Consider the following 12,044-nt stretch of genomic DNA (forward strand, 5'->3'; position numbering starts at 1 on the left):
TTTTTTTTTTTATCCAATCAACGTGCACCATTCTTCTACAATATAGCAACTCAAACTGAGGCTACAAAACCTTCAGACTATTGAGCAATTTAAAAAGTAAAAGTCAAGCCAACATAAATCAATCAATTAAAAGAAAACAATAGAACTGTAAAAAATAGGGTGTACTCTGCATGTAGTACCACCAGACGACCACTAGAGCGTATGCCTTCATACTGTACCCACGTTTCAAAGGCTTTCGATTCGGTGTGTTTATGATGAACGCGTTTCATGCGTGAGGACAGCACGCAGCACGTTCCTCGAGCGATTCATAAAATCAGGTTAGCCTCCGTTTCTTGCATTATTACATCGTCTCATTCTGGGCTACATCATCACTGTATAGCGGGCGGTGGACTAGAATGCGTCCACATCGGCACGTTTCCAATAAATGTGTCGCAATCGACCGTTTATTCGATCGTGTCGTGTGCGCAGCCCACTTGAGTGCTGGCCGGCCGCAGCATCCGCGGCGCGAGAGGAGGAGCGGCCACCGCTTGGAGTGATGATGGTCGTCCGGTGGCTGTGGATCTGCGTGCCCCGGGTGGGGAAACGAGGGGGCCGCTCCGGATTGTTATCGTGTCTCTGCGCGGCGACCGTGATCGCTGCCTTTTTCGCCTTGATGTTTGTGGACGTCCTCGAGTACTGGATCACGTCCTTGCAAATGGACGCCGCGCCGGTGCCCCACGCTGGCATCTTACCCCCGCTCGTCCCTCCCACCAGACCCGAGGAGTTCCTCCTCATGCCGAGTCCGTTGGTGTGCCAGCGTGCCAAGCCTTACCTCATCACCATGGTTACCTCGGCCCCTGCTCACCATAGGGCGCGCCAGGCCATCAGGGACACATGGGGCGGAGAAAACAACGTGATGGGCCTGAGGGTTATGACCCTATTCATGCTCGGTGTGCCCTCTGACCCGGGACTGGCTAAGATGCTCATCGAGGAGGCCAGGCAGCATGGGGACCTGGTTCAGGGGCGTTACCTGGACTCGTACTCCAACCTGACCCTGAAGACTTTAGCCCTGCAGAACTGGGTGCGCCGCTTCTGCCCCCAGGCTCACTTTGTGGCCAAAGTGGACGACGACGTCCTGTTCAATCCCAGCGCACTCCTGCATCTGCTGAACAGGAGCCACAGCCCGTATGAACAAGCCGACTTGTATCTCGGCAGAGTCCATCTCCGCGTAGCTCCGGCCCGGAACCCTGACAGCAAGCACTACGTCCCGAAGGAAGCCTACCCGCCCTCTGTTTTTCCAGACTATTGCAGCGGAACCGCTTATGTTTTATCCCGCTCGGCGCTGCTCAAAATCTCCTTGGCTGCCTCCACGTCGCCTCTGTCCACGGTTCAACCCCCCGAAGATGTATTTGTGGGTGTATGCGCCCGGGCCGCCGGCGTAATACCCACGCACTCGCCCCTCTTCTCCGGTGGACCGGCGGTTCCGTACGGACGCTGCTGCTATCAAGCCATGGTTTCGGTGCACCACATCGCGCCGCAGGATATGCTACGCTACTGGGCTGATATGCAAGCGTCGGGACCGTGCCTCTGGTTGAGCACGCGGGCGTCGCTGTTGATGTGCAAAGTCGGAGCCTTGCTGGGCTCAGCGCTGGGCTTGGGGAAGGAGGCATGAGTGGGACTCAATTCTGGACTCATATAGTCGCAATTTGGCAAGACTTCACACAGAAAAAGGACTTTTGTGGAGCCTTTTTGTGCATTGGACTATTTGCAAGAACGGGACACTTGAGGAAATTGAGATTTGAGCATTAGCACAAAATACTTGTCTTACTTGTTCGTCTACCTTTGTGAGCCAAGGCACATATTTTAGTTGAGGAAATAAATTTTTGAGCCTGTTTAGCTGTATGAATGTAAAGCATAGGACACAGGTTATTTGTAGCTTCTGCCATTAGGTAGCCACTAAGATAAAAAAAAAAAAAACACTCCAGTATTTGCAAACCTATAGGCCTTCACTTTTGTAGCTTTTTTTTTTTTTTTTTTACTGCATTTTTGGAGTATTTGTCTGACGGCATTAGTAGACAACGATAGAAGCAAAATATTTGTTGGGAAATCAAACATTGTCAAATGTGTTTTCTCATCAAATGGAATGCTCGGCTATCGTGATATTATCGGCTAAGACGAATCGAATCTGGCAACACGTGCTACGTCCCTCGCCGGCATTTGTGGTGAGAGCAAACATTGACTGAGGGTTGTGCCAATGAAGCCATATGAGCAAATCTACATTTCAAACTCAGCATCTCTTGCTACGCTTAAACTCCCCAATTCAATTGTTACCCCAACAAAGAACAAAATGTGTTTTGACGTTCTGGACATTGTTTTTATGAATGGATTATGAACAGAATCATTCAATAAAGGAATCAAAACGTTTCTACAATTCCCGACTTTACAAAATGTGTCACGTGCGTCAAAGCACGCTGCTTACATCAGCACTGGGTGTGCGTGTGTAATATTTAACCAGCACCAGGAATCAAAATTGAGGAAGTAAGGAGATAAAGTAGTGGCTGCCATTCTTTATCTTGTGCCATTTTCAGACTGTCTTACATTTTCTCTCCATTTTTTGTTTGCATTTTGTTAAACTGTAGGACAAATAAACATTGTGGACACTCAAAAAAAAAATAAAATCCCTGATGTGATCTGAGAAAAGTAAGATGTGGTCTACAAACAATTCCAAAGTACAAAGGCTCTTTGCAAATGCACACAATTGTAAAGTGATTACGGCAAGTCATAAAAACCTTTTGGAGCCAATCAGGCATTTACACTTTGACCTCCGTTTATCAGTTCACTGTCGATCGAAGCGCTTTGACGCTTGAAAATGAGTTGAGCTACTAAAGCACGAGCAAGCGCCGAAGCATGTCGAGGTTGCCATTTTTCATGTGCAGACAGGATGTGCTTGAGGCATAAACGCAGCTCTCGCTGCTCATTAAAAACGGCTCATCAGACGTCATTTCCTGCGTGTGGGTTTCTGGCATGGTCTGATATGCCCACACGGGGTGGGGAGGGGAGAAGGAGGAGGGGGGGGGGGGGGGGACGCCTCGCTCGGAAAAAAGGATGTCGCAGTGCACAATGGCTGCGCTTCTATTTCTGGAATCTGCCCAGAGCGGATTTTTGGCTGGCGATGGCCGCAAACGTCTTCTCCTTTGCTCTCCTTTTTTGCTCCAGCATCATTTTGTCCTCCATACCTTTCACGATCAGATCCTGCACGGCGAAAGCGACAGCTCGTTGAGCGCCGACGCAACCGCAAACATTTGATTGCCGACGGGTTCAAAAGGTCATCGCACTTACCCTCTGGTCAATATTAGCCACCTGCCGCTTTCGCCTTTCCACGTTGCCTGCTGAGCTGCGACCTTTTTTCTTATACCTGGGGGCAAATTTCTCCCTGGCAAGAGGATCAAAGCCCTACGAAGACAAAGAGTTTTCATTTCTATTCCGCAAAGTATCTTTAACCTCGACGTGGTGCATTCCAAAACTGACCAGGGCTAGCACTCTGTCTTGGTGCCTCTGCTGGAAGGTGCCGAGGTCGACCTTGCCGAGCTGAGTGGGGTCCAGACTGATGAGCTCCGGCCGGATCTTTTCCAGCAGGGCCTTAACTTCCCATTCCTGCCTCTGTTTGACACTGCGGAACGGATTTGAATCCAGGGCGTCAAAGTTTGGCTCAGCCGCGCCTGTGGAAATGAAAATGAAACATTCAATCACCTTTTAAATTTGTAAATACACGCCTTCCTTTCCGTCTCAAACATTTCAATGTAACTATCAGTTTCAGATATGCTCATATCTGAAGGTACCGCTCCACAGAGCCCAAATATGGTCAGACCTGGTACGAGCATGCTCGTGAAGCCTTGTCCGTGGCCGATGCCGAGCACATCCTCGAAGGGGCAAAAGCGTAGCTCGCACACTGGAGCCTGGGCTCTGTGGGCCATGTAGGGTTTTGTCACCGGAGAGCTCCACACATCCCTGTACAACTGAAACAGATGGGTGCGTTATTTGATCCAATAATGATTGCACATTCTCTGTTGTGTGCCTTTTACACACCGCCAGGTTTGTGGCCATTTTTCCATGAGCAAATTCAGATGTGACTCACCTGGACGACATCACCCGTGGCCGCCGAGAGCAGCCCCCGCTGGCTCAGCGACAAACAGGAAGCCCCGGCGGGGATGAAGTAAGATTTGAGAAGCTTGAAAGTCCTGACGTCAAACACCTTGAGCTTTTTGTCCATGCCCGACGTCACCATGTAACTGCCAAAACAGGTGACATGACGAGAGTTGGTGAAAAATAGAAGACCATACAGAGACGATAGTGTTCCCCCCCCCACAACTATTCAGACTTTGCCACCTTAAAGAGAGTTCTATTTTAGTGATCAGCCCTTAAACACCACAAGGTGGCGCCAAAGCACCTTTTTAAATTTAATATTAGTCTTTTTTTCTGTACAATTTTGTTTTTAAATATTTTTAATGATGTACAACATCCTAGAGGGTCTCAAAACACGCTTACAAATTAAATCTATTATCATTTTTAAAAGAGAAGTGATCCTACTTCCATATTAGTCAGGGCTTTGCCCTTTGGCAACTTGGGGCCAAGGAACTATGTTCAGGCGAGCTCTCGACTAAGAGACAAATATGTGGGGGAGGAGCGAAGTTTAGCTCGGGGTGGAAAAAGTTACGAATCTCATCGGTCCAAGTGCATTTTTTTAATTAAGGCAGTATTTTTAAAAGGTAATTTAAGATGAGTTTGAAATGGTACTGGACTATCTTTGATCTGTGTGGGATATTTACGTTTGAACTCATGATAAAATAATAAATAAGATAAATATTAAAAAAATGTATGATGGCCAAATGATAATCTATTGATCACAATGCTCACTTTTAATGTGAATATGTAACGTGGTTTCTTCTGTTTATGGCTCCTGATCAACACTAATATACAATTCCCATTGCTGCCATCTAGTGGCGGTAATAGGCACTTAAAGTGTAAACTACTTCACAGGTTTTCACTAATCACAGCAGGCTTTGGCCCCTACACTGTGCAGTACTCTATGAACAGAATCATCACTTGTTCAAAAAAAAATTAACATTCAACTTCATCTGGAGTTATGACTCACGTTCCCGTTTTGTCCACGGCGACAGAGCGCACCCCCGCTTGATGACATAACATCTTAGCGAGGGGCTCTTTCTGACTGGGAGCCCAGAGGCTGACCGTGCCGTTGGAGTGGCCCAGATGGATGACGGCGTTGTGGGGGTTCTGGCACATCACGTCCAGGCGGCCCTTCTTGGTGCAGATGGTGGCAACCTCTTTTCCCACAGAGACATCAAGATACTGCAGGAAACCCGTCGCGCTCTGAAATAGAAGAGATTAAAAAAAAGAATAGTAATAATAATCACACAACGTCATGTCAGGATTTCAAATTACAATGGTGTCTGTCGTGTTCATATTTCAAACTTACAGCGGTGGCCAACAGAAAATGGTAGGGCAAAAACTGCATGCGAAGGACGTCATTGAACCTGCGGATGCAGTGAAGCTCAATTCCGTTGGAGTCGTAGATGTAGAGCCACTTCTTCTGAGCCACCGCAAACATGTGTTCCGTGTGAAGCCATCTGCATTTGAGTGCGTTTTGAAACAATGGCAATTAGTAAGCCATACTAAACATTCCTTTGCGGTCTGCAGAGGTCTTACCGGACATCACGGATGGACTCCATCACGTTTATCTCACACATCAACTGTTTGGATTGCCAGTCGACACAAGCGATGTGGCCTCGCCTCCCGCCGAGCAGCAGATGACTACGTACAACAAAACAAACAGCAAAGAAAAATATTCACATGTAAATTATTATTCATCTTCTGAACTGTAACTGTAATGAAATAGTTTTTTGTTCATTCTCACTGAAGGCATATGTTCTGACAAAAAGTATCAAAAGACATTTCCATTATCATCCATGTCATTGTTCGAGACAATGACATGGATGATAATGGAAACGATCTAATTGGACTATTCTGAGAAAAGTGTTTTGATGATTAACTGACACTATTAATCAATAACACCAATACAACCAAAACTAGGGCACCTACCGTCCGTTTTTGCTGTAATCCATTTGGTACGGTCCAAATTGAGACAAGTTCAGGTCAAAATACTGAGGACAAAGTAAATGTAAAGAAAATATGTCAATGAGCTATTTTTAGAAGAGACCCCTCAAAAAAAAAAAAAAAAAAAAGACGGCCATTATATGTGAGTTTTAGTGGTAATTGAAATAATGACTTGCTAAACCACCCAACCTGACAGATGCCCCACCTTGGTCGCCGATGTTATATCCACACACTCTGCGATATCTTGCTGCGAGATCGTACACGTGTCCTCGTCTTCGTCGCCTTCGAGGAACCTGAGAAAGTCAGCAAATGAGGTTCGAACAATGTCGCCTTTCCAGCCAGTCTCTTCGAGCCGCCAATGTTTTTACCCTGCTTCCTCCGGGAGGAGAAGGTCTAAGCGGGCAGCTTGTGTTTGGGCCATTTTTGAGACTTTGTTCGAACGAGCGACGGCATTTTTCATCTTTCTGTTGTTCTTGATCACCTGGGATTAAAAAAGAAGTGCTATGGCCAGCAGCGCAATAGAAATACCAAACAGAAATCTCAAAGTACAAACCCTCTCGTTCGTTTTCCCTTTCCTTATGAACTTTTTGATCCTGGCTTCTGGAATGGAAGCAGGTCCTGGGAAAGGATCCTCTTTCTGAGGGAGTGACAATAATTGGGTCGGACAAATGTGAAGTAAAACCTCAGGAGAAGGTTCACACAGTGCATTATTGATACAATTCAGGTTATGGTATTACTTTCAACTCGAAAAAATTCGAGCAATAATCAGAACATCCCACAATGCAACAGGGATAATGTTAACAGTGCCATTCAATAATATTTTTGATGATTTTTAGGAAGGCGTAGAGAGACGTCATTGATGGTAGTTGGAGAGCACAGTATTTTGATTTTTTTTAGTCACTGCTCTGGTTATAATCAGAAAGGAGCCAACTTCATATTTTTGACGATTCGACATGTCTTACCCTAGATATAAAGCGTTTTCTTTGGCCATTGTAGTTTGGTTTCTTCCTCTTCGTAGCTGACCTGATTTCGCGGTTCTGCCGTTGTGCAGGAGCAGCTTGTTTTCCATCGTCCGTTCGTTCCTTCCTCTGCTTGGCTGACTTTCTTTTGAGGTTCTGAGGTTGTGCATCGGCAGCTTGTTTTCCATCGTCGTTTTTATCAATCTTCTCGTGCCAGTAACGAACTGTAGGCTGTTAGAAAGAAGGGTTAGTGTAGTTTAACAGCAGGCATGCGTCGGCTATCCTGAAAATCACTCTGTTAGCAAGTAAGTTAAGTAGCTCAATGCCTCGCTTCTTTCAAATTCGTCTTGGTCAACATTAACCGAAGACCCATGTAAGTGCAGTTGTGGGCTATCGGTCTTGTAATAAGTTACCTTTTTCGTTTTCGGCACGTGAGAGCCCGTCGCCACGGGTTCGACGGGCGCCGCCATCTTTGTTGTGTGCTCCACCCCCAGATTTATTTTCGTGACGTCACTTCCGTGATGATGGCCAAGGCGCACCCTCTCCATAAAAGAAATTCTAAAGTGTTGTTTATGATTAATGTATATCAGAACGTGTCACCTATTTTTAACGAAATAAAAAAAGTGAATGCCTAAAAATAATTATTGTTATTAAAGTGAAATGTAGGCAAGGTTACACCCTTTGATTGAGGAAAAACGGTAAGAAAAAGTAAAATATTCTTAATTGGGCTATACTTAACAACAAAACAGCAATAGCCCAGAGGGATGATCCGGTTGGAAAGCGCTTACTCACTAGCAGGGCTGGTTTTTTGCTATGGGTTATGTCGGGGACCGCCCAGGGCGCAATCCACGGTGGGGCCTATAGCATACACGTTGGGGCCTATAGCATAGACGTCTACTAGACATCTATTAGAACCTCTCTGCTATAGGCGTCTATGGCATAGACGTCTATGGCATAGACGTCTATGGTATAGATGGATGGTTCGCCCAGGGCGCAAAAGTAGCCAGGACTACCCTCTGCTCACTAGTCCCGAACATCACTACGCCACGCCGTTTTGGATGAACTGGTTTGTTCTGCATTCTACCACGGTATTAAAATATGCCGTTATGAAACTGTTCATGCTCACTAACACTAACTCTTGCATGCTTGCTTGAGAAGCATTTCGACTTTATACCTACAGCTGGGAGGAGTCTAGCGTGAGTGGCTCTATGCATTATTCTTTATTGTGGCCTTCCAATTGCTGATAGTAAGTACATGTTAAATCTTTTGGGGTGCTTGGCTTCTACATCATAAACTGGTTTTGTGAATATTTTACTAGTATAATGAGTGCACTGCCATTTGAATTTCTAACATCTCTTGACGGTATAGCCAGTTTGGGAAGTCGAGAGATACAGTGTGTATAGTTGAAAAACAAAGAACTATTTAAATACATAAATAATAAATAACTTTTATAATAATAATTATTATTATTACTATTACTATTATTCTAGGCTCCAGCACGCCCGGGACAAACGGTATAGAAAATGGATGACTGTATTATTATTATTATTATTATTATTGTTATTATTATTATTATTATTATTAGGCTCTGGAAGATTGCATCGAACGATATATTGGTAATGAATGTCAAGTTTCTGTGATCATTTGAGTCTTTTAAGTGTGGTGGCATAAATCCTAATAGTTAATTTTAAACAAATCATTTTTGTGTATTTTGTAGTTTAAAAAAAAAAGATGTATACCGCCCGAAATTCCTTCTCCACAAAATTGCCGTAGGCACTTTGCTAGTCTCACCGACTTGTCATGACTGAGCTGAGCCAAAAACTGCATTTTAAATGAGACAAATGTCACAGAACCAAAAACCTCACCAAAAAAAAAGCAAAAATTGCATATTGAAGTAAAGACAATCTCACCTAAATTGACAAATTTATATTTAAGCAGAAAGCCACAAGTATTCTGTTGAATAAATAGCAGCAAGTGGCTAAACAAGTTAGTCATCGAGGTTAAACGAATTTTTGTTTTGTTTTGTTTTGTTTGTTTGTTTCCTTTTGGAGTGCCATAATGAGGTGTGCTCCCCAATAAATGTATGACAACAAATTGATGAATAACTACCGTAATTTTCGGACTATAAGTCGCACCGGAGTATAAGTCGCACCAGCCATAAAATGCCCAAAAAAGTGAAAAAAACCCCATATATATGTATATAAATCGCTCCTGAGTATAAGTCGCCCCCCCACCCAAACTATGAAAAAAACCGCGACTTATAGTCCGAAAATTACGGTAGTTTTGAAATCGGAGGCAAGTAAAAAGTGTTCAAATATTAAAAAAAAAAAAACAATGGTAACAAAAATTGCTAGCAAGTGAAGACAATTTGCATTTTCATTATTAACACATAAGGTCGATACACGATTGCATAATCGAATTGAGGAATGACTCGATGCCTGTGCTTACCGTTTTGCTTTAAACCGAAGACCAGATGGAGGCGCCACCTCGACCAGAACTCTTTGACTTCCATGGCGTCCCCATGACCAAATTCTTCACCGACAACTGGGAAAACGTCAATACCTTCAAGGCCAAACCAGATGACATCGTCATAGCCACTTATCCGAAATCAGGTGAGGTTTTCAACACGAATCACAATTTCTCATAAATTCATTGATCAATAAAACACGTTTTCGGCTTACTTACTGTGTATTTTGATTATGACGTCAGGAACTACGTGGGTCTGCTACCTCCTTGATCGCCTGTTTTTTGGAAAGACGAAGCCGGAGAAAGAAACATCCCTCCCTCTGTATATGAGAGTACCATTTCTGGAACTCTGCATTCCTGGTCATCCCAAAGGTTTAAAAAAAAAAAAAAAAAAAAGTCATATCTGTCAAACATGCGTATCTCTGGGCACATTTGGCAATTGTTCTCTTCCTCCCGAAGGAAAAGACCTGGCAGACCAACTCACAATCACTCCTCGTCTCATTAAAACTCATCTGCCGGTCCAGCTTGTCCCCGAAACGTTTTGGGAGAACAACTGCAAGGTAAAAAGTGCGCCATGTCTGCATTCAACCGTGGCAGGTAACAAATGAAAAGCTGAGATTCGTCGCTGTCTTTTTCGAGCAGACAGTCTACGTGGCTCGGAACCCGAAGGACGTTGCCGTGTCCTTCTTCCACTTCAGCCGCATGAACAGCATCCACCCCTCACCGGGAGACTGGGACGGCTTTTTGCAAAGATTCATGGAGGGCAAAAGTGAGGTCAAAGTGGCACCACTGTGGGATTTTTTGCTCTTCCATCCTTCTATCCAACATAAATCTTCTCTTCTATGGCTTCAGTGGCATATGGAGCTTGGCATCAGCATGTGGTCGGCTGGTGGGAGAAGAAGCAAACGTATCCAAATCTGCATTACATTTTCTATGAAGATCTGACCGAGGTGAAATGTTAGCAATAGCTTCACTAGTTAAAATCATTTAAAGTCCTGCTAAAGTGAGAACAAACACATCTTCTAAATTTGCCAAATTTGAATGATAAAAAAAAGCCAAGTTTAAAAAAATGAGGCTTTATAATCATGGCAATGTATTTTCGTCGTGTAGGCTAGCTAGCTAGCTAACTGTAGTATGTCAACATATGCTCCGCCCTATGGCTCCAGGTCAACGTTTACATTCCTAACACTACATAACCAAAAAAGGCCAAGTGTGGAAAAAATGAGGCTTCAAAATCATGACAATGTATTTTTGTCGTGAAGGCTAGCTAGCTAGCTAACTGTAGTATGTAAATATATGCTTCATCCTATAGCTCCAGGTCAATGTTTTCATTCCTAACACTACATAACCAAAAAAGGCCAAGTGTGGAAAAAATGAGGCTTCAAAATCATGGCAATGTATTTTTGTCGCGTAGGCTAGCTAGCTAGCTAACTGTAGTATGTAAATATATGCTTCATCCTATAGCGCCAGGTCAATGTTTTCATTCCTAACACTACATAACCATCGTACTGACATGGCAAGTCTCGCTTCACATCATTTCCGAGTGGGTAGAGCATGTTGTGGATTGAAAGGCAAATCTTTTGATGCAAGCCTTCCACGTGCGTAGAACATGGGACGTGAGATCGACAAGCTGTGCACTTTCCTTGGCTTGTCCGTCTCGGCCGAGGAGAAGGAAAGCATCATGACCGCCGTGCAGTTTGAGAACATGAGAGACAACAAACTGACCAACTTCACCAACGCCCCCTTAATGAATCTGAAGGTGTCTCCTTTCATGAGAAAAGGTACGGAACAAGATGGCCGCCGGTTGGAATGCCTTCTGAATTGATTTCTCTGCATTTTTGAAGGGAAAGTTGGTGACTAGAAGAATCATTTCACTGTGAGCCAAAGTGAACGTTGTGATGAGCACTACAAGCAGCTTATTAGGTCTCCTGGACTACGCTTTCGCACCGAAGTGATTTAACAAACCGGTTGGTCTTTCAAGACATGTCATCAAACTACACCGGCAAGCTTTTCTAGATTCCTCTTCTTGTCGACAGTTTTATATAATGTCACCAGAGGTTATCATCAAAGACAGTACACGTGAATTAGGAGCTTTTCATGTTTTTATTTGAATCCAGACATGAAATTCGGCAAAATGAAATAACAAATGTTAAATGACCCAAATAAAAAGCGCTAATACTGAATATCTGCACTACACATGGATTTATTTTCCATGGCATGTAAGCTTAAGAGGGTTAGGGCAACACTGATCACACTTAGAACTTTCTCTCTGGTCTGGAAGAAAATGAAAGGGAACAAATAAGACAGGATCATCTTTGAAATACACTGGAATGGAGACCACAACACAAAGCCATTGGACGGAAATCACTAAACAACTTAAGCATCGCTGGGAAAAGTGGACGTCATCCTGTCATGGTCTGATTTGCTAATAGAAATCATTCCTGTACTGATAATTAGCCAATAAAATAAATAATTATTTGATGTATGTCTTCTTTTGCATCGTACCAA

The 12,044-nt window shown here is 43.9% G+C and overlaps 3 protein-coding genes across 4 annotated transcripts; 2 read left to right on the forward strand and 1 right to left on the reverse strand.

The window, feature by feature from the left end:
* Positions 1 to 218: 218 nt before the first annotated feature.
* On the forward strand, positions 219 to 1,936 carry b3galt4 (UDP-Gal:betaGlcNAc beta 1,3-galactosyltransferase, polypeptide 4). 2 transcript variants are annotated; one of them, XM_037273133.1, is made up of 2 exons: positions 219 to 317; positions 469 to 1,936. In XM_037273133.1, the coding sequence occupies exons 1-2, from the start codon at positions 268 to 270 to the stop codon at positions 1,649 to 1,651; spliced, it is 1,233 nt and encodes a 410-aa protein (XP_037129028.1). In that variant the 5' UTR covers positions 219 to 267; the 3' UTR covers positions 1,652 to 1,936. The 2 variants fall into 2 exon arrangements, with proteins under 2 accessions (XP_037129028.1, XP_037129038.1); XM_037273143.1 differs by having other exon boundaries at positions 223 to 317; positions 485 to 1,936.
* A 398-nt stretch (positions 1,937 to 2,334) lies between these two features.
* wdr46 (WD repeat domain 46) lies at positions 2,335 to 7,633 on the reverse strand. Its single transcript, XM_037273061.1, has 14 exons — positions 7,484 to 7,633; positions 7,074 to 7,301; positions 6,665 to 6,748; positions 6,480 to 6,592; positions 6,317 to 6,404; positions 6,097 to 6,158; positions 5,704 to 5,808; positions 5,474 to 5,624; positions 5,132 to 5,367; positions 4,115 to 4,268; positions 3,848 to 3,995; positions 3,508 to 3,698; positions 3,319 to 3,432; positions 2,335 to 3,231 (listed from the first exon to the last, which is right to left on the reverse strand). The coding sequence occupies exons 1-14, from the start codon at positions 7,616 to 7,618 to the stop codon at positions 3,112 to 3,114; spliced, it is 1,929 nt and encodes a 642-aa protein (XP_037128956.1). The 5' UTR covers positions 7,619 to 7,633; the 3' UTR covers positions 2,335 to 3,111.
* A 493-nt stretch (positions 7,634 to 8,126) lies between these two features.
* On the forward strand, positions 8,127 to 12,015 carry LOC119135554 (cytosolic sulfotransferase 3-like). Its single transcript, XM_037273256.1, has 8 exons — positions 8,127 to 8,266; positions 9,544 to 9,682; positions 9,780 to 9,908; positions 9,996 to 10,096; positions 10,179 to 10,305; positions 10,389 to 10,486; positions 11,143 to 11,317; positions 11,381 to 12,015. Exons 2-8 carry the CDS (start codon positions 9,544 to 9,546, stop codon positions 11,395 to 11,397), a joined length of 786 nt encoding a protein of 261 aa, XP_037129151.1. The 5' UTR covers positions 8,127 to 8,266; the 3' UTR covers positions 11,398 to 12,015.
* Positions 12,016 to 12,044: the final 29 nt, after the last annotated feature.

This window comes from Syngnathus acus, chromosome 2 (assembly GCF_901709675.1).
Source record: "Syngnathus acus chromosome 2, fSynAcu1.2, whole genome shotgun sequence".
Classification (NCBI taxonomy): Eukaryota; Metazoa; Chordata; class Actinopteri; order Syngnathiformes; family Syngnathidae; genus Syngnathus; species Syngnathus acus.